Source organism: Pelophylax lessonae, assembly GCF_965119305.1.
Source record: "Pelophylax lessonae genome assembly, chromosome: 6".
NCBI lineage: Eukaryota > Metazoa > Chordata > Amphibia > Anura > Ranidae > Pelophylax > Pelophylax lessonae.
Window position 1 is genome coordinate 42,998,307 of NC_138773.1, and position 25,129 is coordinate 43,023,435.

A 25,129-nucleotide genomic window follows, 5' to 3' on the forward strand; every position below is an offset into this window, starting at 1 on the left:
ACCCACCAGCAGTACCCGCTAGCAGTAACTGCTAGCAGTCTGTGAAATAAGTAGAAAAGGTATGTGCATTAGCGTGTGTGTAAATTGTTGCAATATATTTTTTAACAACTAGTTGTGTTTTGTCATAATATGTCACGTCCTTGTTTATACATGTATGAACAAGGACATTACATTTTCTGGCTGCCTAAGTCATATGTGCTAGGAGTGCAACTATCCCCCAGCACATAACTGTAAATATCCCAGCATTTGCAGTGTTTCTGACTCCTCCCACCATGACCACTTCAAATCACTAAAGTGGTCATGGTGGTTAGAGTGTAACTTTAATATCTCTCAGAAAAAGTAAACCTCTGTATACTGATTCCATTTCATTCGATCATTCTCTAGTTGTGGTAAATTAGTGTGGAGGGGGGCGGCGTGGGAAGGGCGCGGCGGCGGCGCGGAGTGCCACCTCCCTGAAATGAGTTTGTCACCTCCCTGAAATTAGTTTTTTCAGGTTGGGATGCCTGTTAATGTCACACCTCCACTATCTATATGACCCCACTTCTATGTTTACATGGATCTGTAATATCATATAACTTTTACTTTTACATTCTAGTGTCACGTCTCATCTATCGATGGTATCACCCACTTTTACATTTGTGTTACATCTCAACTGTCTGTATCATCATCCCACTTTAATAGTTTCATAAAATCAGATTAGGAAGAAATATGTTTGTTGCACACAACGAACGCTCAGGATTCACTGCCATGAATAATAAGAAGTGACCACAACACACTGGACGTTGCAGCTCAGCTCCTGACGTTCTACGTAGAAGGCAGAGTTTCATTTCCCGTGTTCCTAACTAAGAGACGGGAAATCATTCCAGAGCAAGGAGGGGAATCGTTTCAGATCATTTCATGCAGAATGGCGACTGCTGCTCTAGGAGACGAGCTGAGCTGTTCCATCTGCCTGAACATTTATACGGAGCCGGTGTCACTGAGATGTGGACACAACTTCTGCCAGGATTGCATTGTGACTGTGCTGGATACCCAGGAGGGGTCTGGGATTTATTCCTGTCCGGAGTGCAGGGAGGAGTACAGGGAGCGTCCTGTGCTGGAGAAGAACAGGAAGCTGTATAACATTGTAAACATCGTAGATTATTTCCGATCGATTCAACTCAAAACAGAGAAGACAGAGATCTTCTGTACATACTGTGTAGACTCCTCTGTACCGGCATCCAAGACATGTCTACACTGTGAGACCTCTTTGTGTGAGAAACATCTGCTGGCTCATAATAAGTCTGCTGATCACTTTTTAACTGAACCCACCACATCCTTTGCAGACAGTAAATGCCCCATACACAAGGAGATCCTGAAATATTACTGTACACAAGATAATGTTTGCATCTGTATGTCCTGCTGGGTGGCTGGAGACCATGTGGGGCACAAGATGGCGCTTCTCAATGAAGCCTGCGAGAAAAGGAAAGAAAAACTGAAGGAAGAGAGAGTGAAACTGACCAATGGCATACAGGGGATTGAGACGAGAATCCAAAATCTGGAAAACCATTACATAAAAGAAGAAAAAAAAGCAGTTGATGCCACTGGGAGAATCACTGAGCTATTTAGAGACATCCGGAGACATCTGGATGATGAAGAGAAGAGAGTCCTCAGTGAGATCTCCGGACAGAAGGAGAAGATCTTCCAGTCAGTCTCGAATTTGGTCAAGGAGCTAAAGGAACAGGAGGACAAGCTGTGCAAGACTGTTTATGACATAGACCAGTTCCTTGATATTACAGATCAGATGACTTTCTTGAGGACAACACTAAAAAATGATGAAATGGGTATTAAAGGTGATATCAACAGTGACGTGAGTAAGGCTGGTTGCCTGGATGTGGTGACAATGTCACTGGTGTTACACAAAGCACTTCACCTTTTCACCGAAAATGTAAAAAACCTGAAGAATAGGAAGAAGTTCTTTGTGACAGAAGATTCAAATGTCCACCTGGATCGAAGTACAGCTGATATTTCAATTACTATATCACAAGATCTCAGATTGGCTTACCGCAATGCCCACCAAGGCCTGTTTGGTCACACACACAGAGAAAACCAGGTGTTGGGTATCTGCCGCTTTTTAGCAGGAAAACATTACTGGGAGGTGGATGTGAGCGGAGCAAAGGAATGAGGAATCGGGGTAGCTGCTTATAACAGAGAGAGGAACGCCAAGAGGCATCTAAGGGTACAACCCTCTGTACAAGCTATGAATTTCAGTGACAAATCATGGTTCATTGGTTTCAATGACATGTCATGGGCTTTAAAGTTTGCCACGAAGCTCATAGCTAGTCATAATGATGTACATGTAACGGTTCCTATGGAGTCTCTTGTGAAAACTGTGGGGATCTATCTGGATTACGATGAGGGACGTTTGTCCTTCTACCAGCTGTGTGGTCCCATTAGACACCTTCACACATTCAAGGCCAATTTCACCAAACCGCTGTATGCTGCTTTTAATTTGCCCCAAATTGGCTGTATCAGAATCATACCTTAAAATGTACATTTAATCATGTCATATATGAGCTGACCTATAAAAAAACACATATTTCCTACTTTAACATTATTACATGTTCCCGAGAATCGGAAACGGTGATTCTGAATGTGGGATAACTCTGAATTCCTTATAGTGGCCTTAAAAAATGTACATAAGGACAGCTGGTTAACATAAATGTTTACCACTAGCCCTCTGGAAGATTTCCCCCCCTTTATAACCAGCCCATTTTTTTGCTATACGGCGCTGCGCTACTTTAACTGACAATTGCACATTCAACGCTGTACCCAAATTAAATTTATATCATTTTTTCCACACAAATAGAGCTTTCTTTTTGTGGTATTTGATCACCAGCCATTTTATTTATTTTTGGTGCTATAAATGAAAAAAGACAACATTTTGAAAAAAAAAAAATATATATATATACAGTAAAACCTTGGATTGCGAGCATAATTGGTTCCGGAAACATGCTTGTAATCCAAAGCACTCTTATATCAAAGCGAATTTCTCCATAAGAAATAATGGAAACACAGATGATTCGTTCCACAACCATTTAGTCATAAATCTTTCAGTTTATAGTCTATATACAAAGATTATAGCAATGTGATAACCATAAATTGTCCATTCACAAATGGCAGCTTCCACAAGGGGATTAGAAGCAAAATCCAGCAGGAGCTACAAAGTATAAAAGAGAAGAGAGGCGCCTCCAAGTGTAGCAATATGGTTACATTTTATAAAGTTACAACATTTAGCAAGCCAAATGGTTGATGATAAAGAGGCACATCTAAGTATGCACTCATCCAGGGTAAAGCTGTGCACATAGACCAGGGATCCTCAAACTACGGCCCTCCAGCTGTTGCGGAACTACACATCCCATGAGGCATTGTAAAACTCTGACATTCACAGACATGACTAGGCATGATGGGAATTGTAGTTCTTGAACAACTGGAGGGCCATAGTTTGAAGACGCCTGACATAGACCATCTTCCGCCGGCTCTCACCACTGTCAGTCTGCAATCGTGACCGAGAAGACTACCCTGCAGTAAAGCGATCTGAAAGCGAGGCTTGAAGCACTCGTAGTGTGGAAGGGGTGACATAGATGGCAGTGTGGAGGATGGTCTATGTGGACAGCTTTACCCCAGATGTGCCTGTTTTAACATCAACCATGTGAGTTGCTAAATATTGTACCTTCATTAAATGTAACCATATTTCTACACTTAGGGCTCTTTCACACGGGCGTTCTGTATGTCCATTTTTCATCCCATCCGTTTGCGGATGAAAAACGGACATAATGTATCTCTATGTAAATACGGATGTCAGGGGATGATCATCCGCTGACATCCGTTTTTCGTCCGTTCCGTTCAGTTCAGTTTTTTGGAACGGAAGAGAACCCTATTTTTTCTTAAGTTCAAAAAACAGAAGGGACGCAAAAACGGATGTCAGTGGTGTCATCTGCTGACATCTGCAATCCCATAGACATACATTATGTCCGTTTTTCATCCGCAAACGGATGGGATGAAAAACGGACATATGGACCGGATGACACAAGTGTCATCCGTGTCCATTTCAAAAAAAAAAAAAAAAGGACCTGATCGGGCAAAAAAAACGAAACGCCCGTGTGAAAGAGCCCTTAGAGATGCCTCCATTTAATACTCAGTTGTGACATGATGCTACTTGTATATCAAGTCAAAATTTATTTAAAAAATTTGCTTGTCTTGCAAAGCGCTCTCAAACCAAGTTACTCTCAATCCAAGGTTTTACTGTGTATATATATATATATATATATATATATATATATATATATATATATATATATTTTTTTTTTTTGCTATAAAACCTATCCCATCAAATAAAAAACAAAAAAAAAAAAAGAAATGCATAAATTTAGGCCAAAATGTATTCTGCTACATGTCTAGTGAAAAAAAAAATCCCAATAAGTGAATAATAATTGGTTTGCATGAAAATGATAGCGTCTACAAATGATGGTATACAGTATCTCACAAAAGTGAGTACACCCCTCACATTTTTGTAAATTATTTATTATATCTTTTCATGTGACAACACTGAAGACTGGCTGCCAGTCTCAGGAGATTAGGAGTGAGATTTGGGGATGTCATTACTGTGCTGCTCACTGTTCTCCTTGCTGGAGGCTCTGATTTGCGGAAGTAAAGCCCTGCCTCTACCAAGATGGCCGCCTCCATACACAGGCACAGTGCATAGGAAGTCGGTAATGGGGAAAAGATCAGATGCAGGGGGACAACGGACAATACTGTTGAGTGGTCCTTCACCCTCTGTCTGCCTTTTATTGGGCACAGCTTCCAGAGCTCTTTAACAGGCTGTCTTTCTACATTTTTAAGTAGCAAATAATTATTTGTTCTCAAGATAAAGTTTATTACCTGCTAGTGTCAGAGGTAGGTGTGTGATGACACAACACTTCCAGAGTACCCCCGGGGCCCTTCAAGCCAGGTTCCAGAATGTTCTATTATACAAATATCTACTTTTGGAAATGAGGCCCCGTCCTGCTACCCACACCCCACTAGTGGACCTCACAATGGACTTTATTAATAACCAATAGTCAGGCACGAGAGGGGACAGACCTGTGGCAAGGTGGAGTTTATATAAAGTTTTCATTATCAAATGATATACAGTATATTCAGTTTATATTGGATTATAATTAGTAGTTATCTATCTATCTATCTATCTATCTATCTATCTATCTATCTATCTATCTATCTATCTATCTATCTATCTATCTATCTATCTATCTATCTATCTATCTATCTATCTATCTATCTATCTATCTATCTATCTATCTATCTATCTATCTATCTATCTATCTATCTATCTATCTATCTATCTATCTATCTATCTATCTATCTATCTATCCTAACATATCTACACTGTATTGGCAAAAGTATTGGGACGCCTGCCTTTACACACACATGAACTTTATTGGCATCCCAGTCTTAGTCCGTAGGGTTCAATATTGAGTTGGCCCACCCTTTGCAGCTATAGCAGCTTCAACTCTTCTGGGAAGGCTGTCCACAAGGTTTAGGAGTGTGTCTATGAGAATGTTTGACCATTCTTCCAGAAGCGTATTTGTGAGATCAGGCACTGATGTTGGAGAGAAGGCCTGGCTTGCAGTCTGCGCTCTTATTAATCCCGAAGGTGTTCTATCGGGTTGAGGTCAGGATTCTGTGCAGGCCAGTTAAGTTCCTCCACCCCAAACTCGCTCATCCATGACTTTATGGACCTTTGGGATAAAATAGGGCGGAGACTGCGAGCCAGGCCTTCTCATCCAACATCAGTGCCTGACCTCAGAAATGCGCATCTGGAAGAATGGTCAAACATTCCCATAGACACACTCCTAAACCTTGTGGACAGCCTTCCCAGAAGAGTTGGAGCTGTTATAGCTGCAAAGGGTGGGCCAACTCAATATTGAGCCCTACGGACTAAGACTGGGATGCCATTCAATCTTATGCGCCTGTAAAGGCAGGCGTCCCAATACTTTTGTCAAAAAAAAGTGTATAGCGGCAAACCTCTAAATGTTCACTATAACTTTATTTAAAGTGTATGTATACCAACATTTTTTTTTAGTTTTAAATTGAGAAAGAAAGGTTAAAAAAAACATAATTTTTCTGTTTCATTGGGGAGGTTTCCCTTAACGTCTGTTTTGAAGTCTCTAAAGTAAGTTACAAGAAATCTCTCTGTAGTCTTTAGGTCATTCTACAGAATTAAAATATATATTTTATATATAATTTTTTTTAAACATTGTTTTCTATTTTATAATATTTTTTCTTTTTTTAAATATTTTTTACTATTACTTTTTTGCAACTGTTATCAGAGTAGTTCACTGTCACCATAGTGACATTGCACTAGTATGGGGAGGAGATCAAGGATTTTTACTGTGATTGCTTATAACAGTGATGATCACTGTTATAAGCAATCATTTGAACTGTCATGAACGCTATTCCCAGTCTAGTGGTGCAGAACTATATTTTAAATTACCTAGGCATAGTAATTATACTGTCCAGAAAACTGTGTCTGAACCTACCTTCTGTGTTCATTTATGCTTAGACCACCATTTATTCTAACCTGTACCAATAAATTGAGTTTACCACTAAACAGTCTTGTATTTATTTCCTGATGCTAATTCACAGCTAAAGCGGAGTTCCACCCAAAAGTGGAACTTCCACTCTTTTGATTCCTCCCCCCCCCCCGGTGCCCTTTCAGGGGGGAGGGGGGAACAGGTACCTGTTTTGACAGGTACCCTTTCCCACTTCTGGGATACGGCGCTGCGGCACAGTCCCTCGGAAGCTCGGCCCCCTCCTCCCTCCTCCGCCGCCGAGCCAGTAGGAATGTGCAGCGCGCTTCGCGCATGCACATTAGGGACCCGCCCGTGAAGCCGCAAGGCTTCGCTGCCGGGTTTCCTTACCGGCAATGGCGGCGGCAACACCCAACAGCCGATGGAAACATTGGCTGAGGTACCGACATCGCTGGACTCCAGGACAGGTAAGTGTCCTAATATTAAAAGTCAGCAGCTACAGTATGAGTACAGTATGTGTAGCTGCTGACTTTTAATTTTTGGAGGGGGAGGCGGTATCTACAGTGGGTACGGAAAGTATTCAGACCCCCTTAAATTTTTCACTCTTTGTTATATTGCAGCCATTTGCTAAAATCATTTAGGTTCATTCTTCTTCCTCATGAATGTACACATAGCACCCCATACTGACAGAAAAACACAGAATTGTTGACATTGTTGCAGATTTATTAAAAAAGAAAAACTGAAATATCACATGGTCCTAAGTATTCAGACCCTTTGCTGTGACACTCATATATTTAACTCAGGTGCTTTCCATTTCTTCTGATCATCCTTGAGATGGTTCTACACCTTCATTTGAGTCCAGCTGTGTTTGATTATACTGATTGGACTTGATTAGGAAAGCCACACACCTGTCTATATAAGACCTTCCAGATCACAATGCATGTCAGAGCAAATGAGAATCATGAGGTCAAAGGAACTGCCTGAAGAGCTCAGAGACAGAATTGTGGCAAGGCACAGATCTGGCCAAGGTTACAAAAAGATTTCTGCTGCACTTAAGGTTCCTAAGAGCACAGTGGCCTCCATAATCCTCAAATGGAAGACGTTTGGGACGACCAGAACCCTTCCTAGAGCTGGCCGTCCGGCCAAACTGAGCTATCGACGGAGAAGAGCCTTGGTGAGAGAGGTAAAGAAGAACCCAAAGATCACTGTGGCTGAGCTCCAGAGATGCAGTCAGGAGATGGGAGAAAGTTGTAGAAAGTCAACCATCACTGCAGCCCTCCACCAGTCGGGGCTTTATGGCAGAGTGGCCCGACGGAAGCCTCTCCTCAGTGTAAGACACATGAAAGCCCGCATGGAGTTTGCTAAAAAACACCTGAAGGACTCCAAGATGGTGAGAAATAAGATTCTCTGGTCTGATGAGACCAAAATAGAACTTTTTGGCCTTAATTCTAAGCGGTATGTGTGGAGAAAACCAGGCACTGCTCATCACCTGTCCAATACAGTCCCAACAGTGAAGCATGGTGGTGGCAGCATCATGCTGTGGGGGTGTTTTTCAGCTGCAAGGACAGGACGACTGGTTGCAATCGAGGGAAAGATGAATGCGGCCAAGTACAGGGATATCCTGGACAAAAACCTTCTCCAGAGTGCTCTGGACCTCAGACTGGGCCGAAGGTTTACCTTCCAACAAGACAATGACCCTAAGCACACAGCTAAAATAACGAAGGAGTGGCTTCACAACAACTCCGTGACTGTTCTTGAATGGCCCAGCCAGAGCCCTGACTTAAACCCAATTGAGCATCTCTGGAGAGACCTAAAAATGGCTGTCCACCAACGTTTACCATCCAACCTGACAGAACTGGAGAGGATCTGCAAGGAGGAATGGCAGAGGATCCCCAAATCCAGGTGTGAAAGACTTGTTGCATCTTTCCCAAAAAGACTCCTGGCTGTATTAGATCAAAAGGGGGCTTCTACTAAATACTGAGCAAAGGGTCTGAATACTTAGGACCATGTGATATTTCAGTTTTTCTTTTTTAATAAATCTGCAACAATGTCAACAATTCTGTGTTTTTATGTCAGTATGGGGTGCTATGTGTACATTCATGAGGAAGAAGAATGAACTTAAATGATTTTAGCAAATGGCTGCAATATAACAAAGAGTGAAAAATTTAAGGGGGTCTGAATACTTTCCGTACCCACTGTATATTTGTGTTTTTATAAGTGCATGCAGTAACTGTTTTCATTCAGCCAGGTGTGCCAGAGGGGCTGAGGTTGTTCTTGGAGTTGAGGTGTGGAACATAGAACCAAAATTACCAAGCGGCTCCTGCGGTGGTATTTACAGTACCAAATCTTTAAAGGACAAATCTATTTCAATTAGTTTATTCGTGGCTTCCAACCAATCAGAACTCCCTAACGCTAAATGAAGGAGGCTGACCAGGGCCGGGACAAGGGGTGGGCAGGAGGGGCAGCTGCTCTGGGCACTGTGGTATCATGTGAAGTGGGGGGGGGGCACCACGAGGAGATTGGGGGGAGGGGATTTGTGTGGGAAGGGGGCACTTGGGGGGCAGCGGGGGTAAGTATTATTCTAGGAGGGGAAATTAGAGTGGGGGGTGTTCTAAGAGTGAGGATTTAGGGGGATTTGTGTTGGGAGAGGGGATGGGGGAAGAAGATTTGTGCTAGAAGGGGGGATTTGGGAGGAATTTGTGCTGGGAGGGGGGGATTTGGAGTGGGGGGTGGAAGAAGATGTGTACTTGAAGGAGGAATTTAATTGGTAGAGGATTTGTGTTAGGAGGGGTGAATTTTTTTTTTTTTTTTTGGGGTGGGGGGGTGGGAAAAGCCTTGTGCAGGGAGGGGGAATTTCAGCAGGGGGGCAGATTTGTATTGGGAGGAGGGGGAATTAATGCTTAAGGGGTAAGCATGCAGATTAGTGCTCATTTATGGGGGGTTTTTGCAGACAGACAGGCAGTTGGGCATCTTCGCCCTGGGCTCTAGGTGACCTTGTCCCGGCACTGGTCCTGACTCAGTGGGATGATGAGTGCCAGGAGCTACCAGGGGGGGCTTTCATGATCAATCAGGTAGCCATCTCTGCACATTCATGAACTTATTAAAGGGGAAGTATAACTTTTTTTTGTTATTCATTTCCCGATGGAACAAAATACATGTAGTACTTGATGCCATCATCCTAGGAGTCCTGTAATGTTAGCTGCGATGTCAGACCGGGCAATCTCCCCTTGGCACATGGCCGTCTGATACCACAGCAAGCAAGAAGACAAGGAGACATCTGCTTTGATAGTGAGTGTCTGTCTCTGACTCCCAGCTGAGACGAACACCCGCACAAGGAATGTAGAGGGAAGTGTCAAACGCGGTGCTGGGCAGCTTGGCGCTAAGGTGGACCGCCATGTCCAACAACGCAGCTAGCATTACAGGGTGCGGAGTAAGATGGGACAAAGAACTACATGTGGGTTATCCCATCGGGATCTGAATAAAAAAAGTGATCCTTTCTCTTTAAGCTATTGATTTATTCAATGTCTTATACTACATATGCATAAAATTGTTCTTCAGTTTTAATAATTTGCAGATTTCCATATTTAGAATCTGTGAATGTACCAAATAAATGTCTTTTATTGCGTTTCAACCATCACTGCAATCACTTCAACCATTGTGTGTGTCTGAGTTTTCCCTGCCGGGTCATATATGTGTGTACATTATATGGAGGTCATATATGTGTGTACAGTATGTGGAGGTCATATATGTGTGTACAGTATGTGGAGGTCATATATGTGTGTACAGTATGTGGAGGTCATATATGTGTGTACAGTATGTGGAGGTCATATACTGTATGTGTGTACATTATGTGGAGGTCATATACTGTATGTGTGTACATTATGTGGAGGTCATATATGTGTGTACAGTATGTGGAGGTTTGTGAAGTATTTATATCTAGACTGATATCCCTTGAGCTAAAATTCTGTTCTCTAAGTTGTTTCTGGAGCTCATTGGGAACTCTTCGACATATATGCCAACACATGCAAGAACCTATAGACAAAATTAAAAATGATTCCCTCTGTAACAAAGGTGTATTACCTGTTCATCCTGCCAGTAGATCTATTATATATGCACTTCCTGTAATAGGTGACAACACTGTTTATTCTGCAATGAAATTGCACAGCAGGGTTGCCAAACTGGGGATAGATTACCTTTTCTAACCCCCCCACCCCCCTGTCCCCCTACCTTTACCCGACTCCCTTCACAGCTCCAGCGCTGTCCTGGCTGTAGCCCCACTCCTCTCCATTCCTGGTCTCGCAGGCAGGCCTGGGACAAGGGATGGGCAGGAGGGATGACTGCCCTGGGCACTGTAGCATCATGTGAGGTGTGGGGGGGGGGGCACCACGAGGCGATGGGGGAGGATATCTGTGGGATAGCAGGGGTAAGAATTGTTCTAGGAGGGGGAATATGGGGGGGGGTGCTTGAAAAGGTGAATTGTGTTGGGAGGGGGGATGGGGGAAGAGGATTTGTGCTAAAAGAAGTGATACGGTAGAGGGTATTTGTGCTAGGAGGGGACATTTTTTTTATCAGGGAGAGGGTATTTTTGCTACGAGGGGAAATTGAGAGGATGGGATTTGTGCTAAGAGGGGTGGGTGGAGAGATTTGTGCTGGGAAGGGGGGGGGGGGGGTTTGGAGTGGGGGGCAGAGAATGTGTACTTGGAGGGAAATTTGAGTGTTAGAAGATTTGTGCTAGGAGGAATATTTTCTTTTCTTGGGGGGGGGGGATTTGTGCTGGGGGGACCCTATGTGAATGGGTACATCGTACCCCTACCCATTCAACAAAAAAGTGTACAAAAAAAATAAACACAAAAAACAGTTTTTGACAAGTCCTTTATGCAAAAATAAAAATAAAAAAATATTGTCCCTCGATGTAAATCTATCGTCAATTGCAACGCTTGCCGCACCCAAAAAATAGAAGAAAGTCGAATAGACTAATGTGATACTGCAGCTCTAACTGATGCTGAAAATTCCAGTGGTGGCCGAAGCTCTACAACAGCGCAAAGGTTAGTTGTAAAATTAATTGTTCCTAAACAGTGGACTAAAAATGTATCTTTTGTCTTGAACTTCTCCTTAAAATATCAGTTCACTTCCTCGTATTTGAGTGTGCCTAGGAACTCCTGTGCCTACAATCTCATAGCTGTATATAAGTAGCAGTAGATCTTAGGAACTGCTGCCTCTGACTGCTAGTCTCAAGAGATCTGGAGTGAGATTTGGTGATGTCACTACTGGGTTCTCCTTGCTGGAGACTCTAAAATGAGGAAGTAAAGTCCTGCCTTCACCAAGATGGCCACCTCCATACAGAGACAGTGCATTCTGTGTGGTATGGGAAGTCAAATTTTTTTTTTGTATATGAATATTTTATTAATTTCATTTAATTTCATTAAGCATATAAAAATATATAATCATTGCTTGTAAAATTACGATCTTAGTGACACCCCCCCCCCCCAAAATATGATTTACTAACCCAATTCTATTCTCTATTATTCTCCTTCCATCTCAGAATCCCTCTCTCTTGTACTTTATATCTCTTAACTATAACCCAGACCTTTAAGGTCCAAGAAAAAAAAAAGAAAAAGAGAAAATTTCTTTCCTAGGTTATATTGCCTGTCAGCCTCAAACACCCAGCAACTTCATCTAATCCTCTGTTTTTTTTTTAAAACTTTATCCAATATGTCCAGGTATCTCCTACAAGAATCCTCTGCTGCAGATATCGTTTCTTCCATGGTTCCCACCCAATCTACCCTTGCGGCCCAATCCCTCATACTCGGCGCTTCTGGCGATCGCCAGAGAGCCGGTATCAGGCTTTTAGCTGCATTCAACAAATGAGGCATCAATGTGTTTATATATACCGTCACCCTTTTCTCCGTGCTGTGAAACAAACAGGTCCAAGGTTCCATCAGGATACAGTCTCCTGTAATCTGGTGGATTATCCTGGTAATCCCTTACAAAAAAACTTTTATCTTTGTACATTCCCACCACAAGTGTGCAAATGTTCCAGGAACTCCACATCCCCTCCAACAAGTTGGGGATATGTGGGGTAAATATACTAGTAAATCCCTCGCGCCAGATGGACTACAAGTGGTATTTGAATAAAAAAAATATATAATGAATAAGTGTTGAGAATATGCAGCTGCTATAGTAAGGAGTGTAAAGTGATAGTCTATAGCCAACTCTAAAGACGTCAACGGAATGACGAAACGCGCGTAAGGTGGACCGCACAACGTGACGTCACGGGAGCCTAGTGGAACGCACACGGTGATCACTGCTCTCCACTCTAGGGCTCCGTCTGTGATGCTTTTTACTGCTATTTTTGTGCTTGGTTTTATTTTATCCTGGAAGCTAAATAAACTCTTTTTAAACTATATTACACCATTGGGAGCTTTCTTTTTATCCCCCTACTCGGTCGGATACATGGATGGAGAGGAGTGAGAGCTGAAACTGCTGAACCCTATAGTGGGATCCCTCCATGCCCAGGTGGCCAAACAAGCGATGTCCGGTCTTAGTGCCATAAGGCATATAAGACCCATTCCCTCTGGTGAGTGAGCCTTTCTATTACTCTTCACGGTGGAAATCGAGTGTCATCCTAAAGACCATTTTGGAAATCGGGCACAGAGCACTTGCACTTTTTTTCACTAAGGAAAATTCTGAACTCTTTACACCAAAGTCACCTTATGATTTTTTATGACTTTATATATGAACTTTTTGAGCACCAATTGGGACATTAGCACTCAACACATCCCCCACAATATAAATTGTATTCAATATTGTACTGGGATCTATTTATGATAATATTTATTTATTTATTTACTTATTATTTGCTACTTTGATATATTGTACTTTGTATTGATTTACTGTTTGCACTTTGGTGGCACATGCTTACACCATATTACTATTAATTAGCAAGCGCTATAGGTAGCCTCTACCTTGAGGCTATACACTATCACAAGTTGGGGATATCTCTGTGCTGATCCTCTGAACCCTAAGGTTCCATCTAGCAAATAGCTGATAACACATCTCTGTTGTCCTTCAATCATCCGATGAGTAACAGGCTAGTCTCAAAACTTTCTACCTATTTCCTTCATCATAAAAGGGATCCTAATTCCTGTTCCCATTTCCCTAAATATGGTGGATATACCGGTTCTAATTCACTAAATAAGATCTTGTATGTTTTTGATATGCTATGTTAAATGCATTCGGGAGTGCTAAATAGGTTCTCCAATGGTCTCATGTTATCCCTCCCCCACAGAGGCTGCGGTAGTAAGGGAGTGCACAAAAGATCTGAAGAAGGGCTTGGCCCGAAACATGTCATTTCCCTCCAATTGTGGCATTCCCCAATAGCTCCGCCAGGTGACCCTTTGGTGATGCAAGAGCCGGGTCGTTGGTGAGCCACCTCCACACTTCCGGCTACATCGTGGGTCCAGCCCCTGGTGCGCAAATCGGCGCTAGGCACCTGGTGACGTCATCTCCCGGCGCCGCGTCAGCAGGGACTCACGAGCAGCGGCCGCTGCCACCTCGGGCGCGCACCACCACCGGAGCTGCAGGTCGGGGTTTGAGGATATCACCCCTCCATCCACCTCTCCTCACCCCAGGCATCGCCCCGTCTGGAGACTCACCCGCAGCGAAGGCTCCCGATCCGATCGAGGCTGTCGGTCAGCCCATCCACAGGTGACACACTGTCCAGACCTTACTGGTGGTAAGGCGTTGTTTCCCTGCCTCTGGGTCCTCCTTGCTGTTTGAGTTATCCCCCTTGGTACTATGTCTACATGCTCAGCATTACTTCCCTGGCACACCATTGGTTTTTCCTTGACCAGGAGCCTATTTTATTGATTTTAATAAACAAGTTCATTATCCAGATCCCGAGCAGCATCCAAGTTTTTTCTTTCTTTTCATGTCATTTTGTCCGGGAGCGCCATCATACCCGATTTTTTGTGTTGCTATTCTCTCCACCCAGTTGGAATCTGGGTTAGGGTAGGCAGCAGCCCAGACTTGGACGTGACATTTAAGGTGGACCCCCTTGGGACATTGTCCGACCCCATTATCCCAGCCCCGCCGTCTGATCACCACAACCACAGCGCCAGGACTTTTTTGTTTATACTTATTGCAATTGTGTGCATCTCCATTTATTAAGTGGCATATTCCCCTATTTGTGTGTTATTTCCAAAAATGTGCACATTCTATTCCCTACCATTACATCTTGTAGTTGTATCACTTCATTTTTTGCCCATCTAACAAAATGTAAATAATCTTCTATCCCTGATTTAAAATAATTTGTGTCAATTAGTGAAATCAGAGGTGCATTAAAATCCCAGTGAGCCCTTCTACATATCCCATATCCTCAAAGTGTTCCTAGTAAGTGTGCTCGCGTTATTGGTCAAATCCCGATGTACCTATGTAACCTATACCATCTTTCCCAAATCTACCGTACTTTGTGCACACTCAATTCCCACCCAACTCTCACCTTCCTTATTATGAGTCCAATCTGCTATTTGTGCTATAGAAATTGCCTGATAGTATTTTTTAAAATCAGGCGCCACTACCCCCTCCAGACCTTTTTCCCTTTATTAATACTGCATATGCAATTCTAGGGTGTTTATGTGCCCATATGTATTTTAAAACCATTGCTTCCTGAAATAAGCCTAAGGGAGGGTGATTGGAACCATCTGGAATATTTGAATATATATATATATATATATATATAAATATATATATATATAAATATAAACTTGGGGAGAATATTTATTTTTCTACATTTAATCTACCCAACCATGAAAGGGCCTGTATTTCAGAGAGTTCAGTTGTTCCTTCATTTTATTTAATATAGGTATGTAATTGGCTTTATACAGGGTCGCCAGAGATCTAGTTAACTTAATTCCAAGGTATCCCTATTCCTCTCTACACCATACAAAGGGGAATTTAGGCTGGATTACCTTTTGTTCTCTCTTTGATATTGTGATGTTTCAGAATCCCTGATCTAGTTGTATTGACTTTAAAATTTGATAGCTTCCCATATCTCCCTAATTCTCCCAACACTTTCGGGAGTGTTAACCTAGGGTTAGAGATAAAAAATTGTACATTGTCCACGTATGCGGCCACGTTGTACTTTCTAGTCCCCACTGGCACCCCTTTAATGTCTGATTTTTTATGAACTGCTGCCAGCAAAGGTTCTAGGGCCAGAACAAACAACATTGGGGAGAGGGGGCACCCTTGCCTAGTCCCGTTATGTAACTCAAAGGGGAAGGACAAACTGCCATTCACTCTAATTCCTGCCATTGGGTGACAATAGAAGGCGGAGATCCATTGCATCATCCTATCTCCAATGCCTAGAGGCATCAGAGTTTCTAACATGAAGCTCCAATCGACCATATCTAAAGCCTTTTCGGCATCTACTGAGAGTAGCACGGCCGGAGTGCCCTTTTTTTAACTTCATGGATCAAGAGAAGTGACTTAAGGCAGTTGTCTCTCCCCTCTCGCCCGAACACCTGATCATTATGTATCCACCTTGGCAATAAAGGTTTTAATCTTTCTGCTATAATTTTTGCGAAAAGTTTTATGTCTGTGTATAAAAGGGAGATAGGTCTATAGTTTGTAGGTGCCATGGGGTCTTTCCCCTCCTTCAAAATAAGCGTTATGTAAGTGAGCAAAGACTCTTAACCTTAAGTTCTCTCCTTTCCCCACTTATGGAAATATGTACATAGTTTAGGGACTAAGATTTTTTTAAACCTTTTATAATACATATTAGAGTACCCATCAGGGCCCAGGCTCTTCCCCAGGGCAATGTTCTTTATTGCCCACCCCACCTCTTCATGTGTAATCGGGCCTCTAGATCCTCTAGCTCCTCCTTAGGTAACCTTGGGAGATCAAGCTCCCAAAGATATTCCCTCACGGCCAGATCTTCCTTTCCACTTTCTCTACCTTCCTCTTTCTGTCTGACATTATAGAGCTGACTATAGTATGAGTGAAATACCTGGTCGATATCAGGGGATGAACATACTATTTCCCTGTTCTAGTTTTTAATTTTGGAGATATAAGATGCATTTTTTTTCTCCCTTACTGCTTTTGCTAGCCATTTCCCGGGTTTATTTTATTTTTTCCCCATTGGATTTTTTTTCATGATTAAATTAAATGCGTTCTTTGTCTCCTGCTCCATAAGTGCCGTCAGTTCCCCTCTCTTCGCAATTATTTCTCGTTGCTCGGGGATACAATTGGGTCGAGTCCGTTGTTCCAGAATATGTATCTCCCTAAGTAGCTGGCTCTTTCTCTCCTTCTTTTCCCTCTTTATTTGTGTCCCGATATCTATTATTATCCCCCTTAAATAAGCCTTATCCGTTTCCCACAGAGTAGTCTGTGAAATCTCTGATGTATCATTAATAGCAAAAAAACTCTTCAAATCCTTTTCCACCTTCTCAATTATCTATGGATCCTAAATGACCTAATCATTCAGTTTCCAGGCCTTTCTCTATGTGTTACTATCAGTATATCCAACTGGGCAATCACTGGGGCATGGTGTGAGAGTGTACTGGGCCTAATGGTCGTGTCCTTGAGGGAAGTTAATAATTGGTGTTCTATTAAAAATGTAATCAATCCTTGAGTAGGAGCCATATAGTGAAGAAAAACAAGTATAATCTCCTAATTTTGGGTATCTGACCCTCCAAGCATCCACCAACTGTACCATCCACCCAGTAAACTTCTGATTTCATTCTGCCATTGTATTGGGAGAAGAGAGAGCCCTGTCGATGAATACACATGTGGGTCCAACTCCATGTTGAGGTCTCCTGCTACCATAAGCTTCCCTTCTTTAAATATTATCAACTTTTTCAGAATTTTTCTCAGGAATTTATTTGGCTCTCTATTGTTTGAAATAGTACACTCCATATTAAATAGTTTTCCCTTAATAAACAAGAACCTCCCCTCCGGATCTGCCATCTGTTCCTTTAGCGTGAACATGGTGTATCTACCAAATCCAATCGCCACTCCTCGTGAGCGACTCAAAACCGAGTCACCATAAAACCACATAGGGAAAAAGCGAGATGACAATTTAATCCCTGAAACATGTGTAATATGTGTTTCTTGTAAACCACCCATAATGATGCAGTTCTTTAGTTACCTTTTACCTTTTGCTAGGTGTATTCAAACCCCTAACATTATATGATACTGATCTGCAGAAAGGTCCTTTATGCAAAGGAAGGAAAAAAAAAAGCCCCCCCCATCCCAACACCCTTTCCAACAGGATAACCCCTCCAAGGGCTGGATTATTGTCCAGATCCTATTCCATGTATGGACCTGGTGACACACAGCCATGTGTCCCCTCCCGTTAATACCTTACCAGGGGGAAACCACTCCGGCACTCTGACCCAACCCAGCCCACTGGATTGAGAAGCCCTCTCCTCCCCACCACCTCCCAGAGAAGGAGAAAGGGATGGGAGAAGAGGCGAGAGAAAGGGGGGGGGGGGAGGTTTCTCTTAATTTTCTTTTGAGTTTTCAAAACAGGAAGTGAAGGGAAATCTCCCCATCATGGCACAACAGCAAAACACATTAAACTGAAACTAAACCCTCCTATCATTTTCAGATAAGGAAGTTGCCATCTTGGCCTCTGTTTGACCTGCAGATGCCATGGTGCTGCACATGTGATCAGTTGTAACACCAGCCAATTGATGGTTTGACAGTTTGGTTGGGACTCAGTACAACCAAATGTGACAATTAGCATTCCCAGCATGCCAGGAATGTAACTGTGTTTTTTAAACAAATCGATGGGTTTAGTTCCGTTTTAACTGACAGAGGTTTTTTTTTTTAACCTTTAAATAAAGTTACAGTGAATATTTAGAGGTATACAGAAATATATCTGAGACGCTAAATAAGTGCACGGGGTGTGGGTTAATTTACAGGTTTGAAGTTCAGTTGAAGGAGTGGGCTTTCAAGTATAACTAAATGCAACACTTTTTTTTGTTTTAGTTTTGGATAGGGTGGAGAGGGATTAGAACCCCTGCCAGGTTTTAATTGCTTACTGTGCCCCCTAAATTTGTCCTGTCAAACTTTTAACCGAAAGAGAAAGTGAAAGAAAATCCCAAAATTTTTGGTTGTCATCAGAACAGGAATAGAGAATGAGAAATCTGGGGACACTGGGGACAAGAATTTTGCCTTTAGTCCTACTTTAACCTATATTTACATGTTGCATTAAAATGGGTGTGAAATGGTGGTAGAAAAACATATTGTATTTTAAGGATCTGATCTGCGGCACATAGTACCTAGAGACCTACCAGCCAGGGAATGGGTGACTGACGTAGGGTAATGTTTCCTCTGGTAGTAAAGGGGTGTTGTGCTTGTCCCATTTACTAGCTGCTGGCTCCCTGAGTTTTGGGACCAGACCTGCAGCACAGAGTACCCAGGGACCTACCAGCCAGGGAATGGGTGACTGGCATAGGGCAATGTTTCCTCTGGTAGTGAAGGGTTGTTGTTTTTGTCCCATTTACTAGCTGCTGGTTTCTTGAGTTTTGGGACCAGACCTGCAGCACAGAGTACCTAGGGACCTACCAGCCAGGGAATGGGTGACTGGTGTACGGTAATGTTTACTCTGGTAGTGAAGGGGTGTTGTGCTTGTCCCATTTACTAGCTGCTGGCTCCCTGAGTTTTGGGACCAGACCTGTGGCACAGAGTACCTAGGGACCTACCAGAAAGGGAATGGGTGACTGGCTTACGGTAATGTTTACCCTGGTAGTGAAGGGGTGTTGTGCCTGTCCCATTTACTAGCTGCTGGCTCCCTGAGTTTTGGGACCAGACCTGCAGCACAGAGTACCTAGGGACCTACCAGCCAGGGAATGGGTGACTGGCATAGGGTAATGTTTCCTCTGGTAGTGAAGGGGTGTTGTTCTTGTCCCATTTACTAGCTGCTGGTTTCTTGACTTTTGGGACCAGACCTGCAGCACAGAGTACCTAGGGACCTACCAGCCAGGGAATGGGTGACTGGTGTACGGTAATGTTTACTCTAGTAGTGAAGGGGTGTTGTGTTTGTCCCATTTACTAGCTGCTGGCTCCCTGAGTTTTGGGACCAGACCTGCGGCACAGAGTACCTAGGGACCTACCAGAAAGGGAATGGGTGACTGGCTTACGGTAATGTTTACCCTGGTAGTGAAGGGGTGTTGTGCCTGTCCCATTTACTAGCTGCTGGCTCCCTGAGTTTTGGGACCAAAGCTGCGGCACAGAGTACCTAGGATCCTACCAGACAGGGAATGGGTGACTGGCGTAGGGTAATGTTTCCTCTGGTAGTGAAGGGGTGTTGTGCTTGTCCCATTTACTAGATGCTGGCTCCCTGAGTTTTGGGACTTGACCTGTGGCACAGAGTACCTAGGATCTTACCAGCCAGGGAATGGGTGACTGGTGTACGGTAATGTTTACTCTAGTAGTGAAGGGGTGTTGTGTTTGTCCCATTTACTAGCTGCTGGCTCCCTGAGTTTTGGGACCAGACCTGCGGCACAGAGTACCTAGGGACCTACCAGAAAGGGAATGGGTGACTGGCTTACGGTAATGTTTACCCTGGTAGTGAAGGGGTGTTGTGCTTGTCCCATTTACTAGCTGCTGGCTCCCTGAGTTTTGGGACTTGACCTGTGGCACAGAGTACCTAGGATCCTACCAGACAGGGAATGGGTGACTGGCGTAGGGTAATGTTTCCTCTGGTAGTGAAGGGGAGTTGTGCTTGTCCCATTTACTAGCTGCTGTCTCCCTGAGTTTTGGGACCAGACCTGCGGCACAGAGTACCTAGGGACCTAGCCTGGGAGTCATGGGAGATGTGTAGGAGGGGGCCCCGTGAGACAGGAGAGAGAGAGGAAGCATGTAGTTACAGAGTGTAGTCATTTTCCTGAAGCCTCTGGTAACTGTGGACATGTCACTGGGAGTTTGGTGATAGGTATTGCTAGGTTGGTTGATGCCGGTGCAGGCTCTGCAGCACCGGTTTCTAAATGCTGTGCAACCTGGGAGTTTGTGTTCTCTAACTGTAGTAGTATCTAGAGGGTTTAGTGTTACCAGTACAGTCAGTTCGCCCTGGGTTGCTAGAGGTTTAAATGTGTTCCTTGTGGCTTGCTGGAAGTCCTAGAAGGACTGGAGTTATGTATTAATGCTGATTTGTGTGCTCTGTACACTACAGTACCGTACATAACCTCTTAATATTTCTCTCTTTTTCAAACTTGTCAGACACCCGTTTGCACTAATCATTTTGCTACTTAAAAAAAATAACATTTGTTTTTGTTTGAAATTTGAATTTTGTAATATGTCCGAAAGGAAGGACTGTAATGTGTTTGGACCGGATGAACCTGTTTACAAATATTTATTTTCTCTTCCTTGATTGGTGGATGACTTACTACTCGTATATTTAAGAACTGGTTAACTTACAGAATAACTTAATCTTGCTTGCAGCGTATGCGGTTGATTTTCCACCCCTGTACGTTGGGTAATCAGTGCATTTCTGTCTATTCTGTATCTTTGGAATGGCGACTGCGTTTGTGAAAGAAGATCTAAGCTGCTACATCTGCCTGAACCCGTATAGGGACCCGGTGGCGTTACAATGTGGACACAACTTCTGCAGAGACTGTATTGCACGTGAGCTGGATACACAGGGAGGGTCCAGAGCTTATACCTGTCCGAACTGTGAGGCAGAATTTTTGGAACACCCTCAAATGCTGAATAAGAAGAGGCGGCTGAATATGATGGAGACAGTCCTCTGTACATACTGCGATGATCCTGTTCATGCAATGAAGACGTGCCTGCATTGTGATGCTTCGCTTTGTGCTAAGCACCTAACGAGACACAGTACTGCACCTGAACATATTCTGATAGAGCCTACTGCATCCCTGGAGGAGAGAAAGTGCCGCATGCACCGTCTGGTCCTGGATCATTACTGCACAGAGCACAACGTCATTATCTGTTCCCTTTGCTACCATGGTGGTGACCACCAAAATCACGAGGTGCTGCTTCTGAATACTCACTCTGTTGAGAATGAGAACAAAAACATAAATCTGTTTATAGAAAATCTGAGAAAGGAAAGACAGAAAATCCAGGCTCAGATTGATAGTCTGCAGGACTACAAGGAAGCTCAGACAAAAAAAATAGATGCTGTCAGCAAACGAGTCACTGCCCAAATCCAATATGTCCAGCGAGAGCTCGAAGTTCTTCATAATAAGGTCCTGAATGAGGTCCAAGTACAGAAAAGAAAAGTTTCAGAATCAGTCCTTGATTGGAAAAAGAAGATGGAGGAGCAGAGGCAAGAGCTGTCCAGAAAGATTTGTGATATGCAGGAGTTATGTAACGTAAGCGATCCATTGACTTTTCTCAAGAAAGTAATGGGAACTGATTTAATCAGGATTTTTAATGTTGAAAAATTCAAAGTAAGCGATAATCAATTTGACGAAACACCAATTTCAGAGATGCTGTTCAAGGAACTCCTACAATTCTCTGATGGTCTGAATAAACGGATGCTGAAGGAGGCCTTTCCAAAGATGAGGAAACCAGAGATCACCCTGGATATAAACACAGCTCATTGTAAAATTAACTTAAGAAATTCCAGAACGGCCTCTTATAGCGAAAATCGTCAACCTAGACCTGATGGTCCAGAGAGGTTCCGATCCCAAAATGTTTTGAGTAAGTGCAAATTCTCATCAGGGAATCACTACTGGGAGGTGGAGGTGAAGGGAACACAGTGTAGCATTGGGGTCGCCTATGATAATATAGAGAGAAAGACAAGAAAAATGGAATCACGCATTGGTTACAACAGGAGATCCTGGGGTCTCAGCGTAGATAACAATCTTAGTGTGTGGCACATTATTAGAACAAAAATCCCCACGGATTCTCCTGTGAGGTCATTTGGAATATTCCTGGAATATGAAGCTGGGCGTCTGTCCTTCTACCAACTGTGTGACCCCATCAGACACCTCCACACCTTCACAACCACCTTCACCAGACCCCTGCATGCTGCCTTCTATATTGGTGAGCGTTCCAGAATAAAAATCCTAAAATAATACTGAAACAAATACACTCTATGGGCCATACATTGGTGGACACCTGACCATCACACCTTCCTAAAGCAATATTAATGCCCCTAGTTTTTTTTTCAATATGGCCATATTATGGGCAATAATACTGAGTGCCCCCCTTCCTCACTTTTTGGATATAGCAGCCTCTACTGTTCTAGGAAGACATTCCATTAGGTTTTTTTTTTTATAGGATATTGTGCCTTTTCAGCCAAAAGAACATTTGTGTGGTCAGGTATTGATGTTGAATGTAAGGTGGAGGTCAGGGCTCTGTGCAGGCCACTCAAGTTCCTCCACATCCAACCTTTCAATATCTTTATAGAGCTTTGTGCAGTGATGCTGGAACAGAGAAGAGTCTTGCCTAAAGTGTTATCACAAGTTTGGAGGAGCGGAATTCTCTAAAATCCTTTTGGTATGCTGTAGCATTAACAGTGCTCTTCATTGGAAACAGTTGAACTCAATCATCTGTGGGAATAGCCAGGCGCTTTTGGCCATAATGGTAGGTGTAATGATAAGAGCTAGAGCTCTCCAAAAGGCAAAGGTAATGCTCCTTGCCGACTGGAAAGCTCTAGCTCTGAATCCACAAGGGGCAGGACTGACTTCTCTTGAAAGACAATTGCTTTCTTGCAGGGAGCAAAGGCCCTTTACTGCAGCATGCTGGTAGGGAACAGGCTTTTCTACTCAGGCTGTGGTTGCTATTTATACAAAATGAACTGTATACCTTGTTTTGATGCCTCTGAAATATGTCTAATTAAACTAAAAGTTAAAATGGGCTTAAACCAGTTCCTGCCTGCCCACAGTACATTTACAGGTGTCATGGGCAGGCTTAATCATGTAAATGTACATCACTAGCTTATGGGTGTGCATTATGGTGACACTGATGAAAGTAAGTAAAAAAAAAAACAAAAAACCCTTAAAAATAGAAAAAAATAGAAAAAAAATTAAAATGGAAAAAAAAAACAGAATAAAAATATTATTATTATTATTATTATTATTTAACATACTGTCACCAGTCAGTATCCCTGATCACCAACACACCAGTGTTATGATGACTCTGTACTGCACTGGTGACAGCATGTAAAAAAACAAAATTGTGAAAAAAAACAAATGTTTTTAATTTCTTAATATTCCAAAAAATTGTGACTAAAAAATACAGCTTAAAAAAACTCACTATGCCTCTTACTAAATACCTCAGATTGTCTACTTTCCAAAAAGGTGTAATTTTGGGGGATATTTTTACTGTCCAGGAACTTTAAAGGGCCTCAAGAAAGACCATCAGTAAATCAGGATTGATCAATTTTCAAATATATATATATATATATATATATATATATATATATATATATATATATATATATATATATATATTATAGTTTATACTTATTGGGATTTTTTTTAAACCAAAGACATAAAACGGAATACATTTTGGCCTATATTTATGAGGAAATTTGATTTTACTGGATATATTTTATAACAGAAAATATTGTTCTTTTTTTTTCAACATTTTTGGTATTTTTTTGTTTATATCACAAAAAAATAAAAAACACAGTGGTGATCATATACCACCAAAAGAAAGCTCTATTTGTGTGAAAAAATGACATAAATTTAATTTGTGTACAGTGTTGCATGACCGCGCAGTTTCCATAGCGCAGAGCTGAATAGCAAAAAGCAGCCTGGTCATGAAGGGGGTAAAATCTTTCGGAGACCAACTGGTTAAAAAGAACTACTGCTTGTATTGGTAAAAATATTGTTTATTTTACCTTCTTATACATTTAAGAAGTGGATGTATTTTATACTGGATCAGCAATATGATGGTCTGACCCGTTTGCACTATTTTTCTTTTATATACAGAATAGTATAAAATAATTAAACACTGAACACTTTCTTCTCTGCATTTTTTTTTTTGTTAGAAATTCCTAACTTGAAGTACAACTTCACTAAGGCTGGCCATATATTATACAATTCTCTTGTAAAATTTGTCTTTAGATTTACCAAAACCATATGATATGAGGTCAAACCTAAACACGTAAAATTTGTATGCAATAATTCAGACCCTTACACTACATAGTCAGGGCCGGATTAAGAGCATCATGGGCTTGGTGCTGAGGATTTTGAAGGGCCTTAAGGACCGTGCCTTGCCATGCACCCAGAGGAGGAAGGGTGCAGCCATGCATGCCTAATTCAACATGGGATGCTGTCTCTGAAGCCCATAAACACATCCATGCATCGGCAACTGTCCCTCCTTTCTCCGGCCTTCGCGCTGTGTGGGGAGGTTCTGAGGGTGCTGCCTGGGGAAGCGAGCATAGAAGCCAGACTTCTGTGTTTACAAGTGACAGAAGAGCGGTAACAGTGAATATGGCCAACCCGGGGCCTATATAAAAGGTAGGGGCCTGGAGCTGCAGCTCCAATAGCCCCTACGTTAATCTGGCCCTGTACATAGTTGAAGGTAAATCTAAAGGAAATGGAATAAGAAAATTGTATAATATATGGCCAGCTTAATAGTGAGTT

General features: G+C 42.5%; 1 protein-coding gene across 1 annotated transcript in view; it reads left to right on the forward strand.

The window, feature by feature from the left end:
• Positions 1-867: 867 nt before the first annotated feature.
• Positions 868-25,129, forward strand: part of LOC309558551 (uncharacterized protein) — a gene marked incomplete at its 3' end in the record, with an annotated part of 193,390 nt that continues 169,128 nt past the window's right edge. Inside the window, exons 1-3 of the mRNA XM_082261630.1 lie at positions 868-2,140; positions 2,297-2,472; positions 21,142-22,577. Coding sequence (XP_082117756.1) covers positions 905-2,140; positions 2,297-2,472; positions 21,142-22,577 — 2,848 coding nt within the window. The 5' untranslated portion in view covers positions 868-904. The remainder of the gene's footprint in view (positions 2,141-2,296; positions 2,473-21,141; positions 22,578-25,129) is intronic.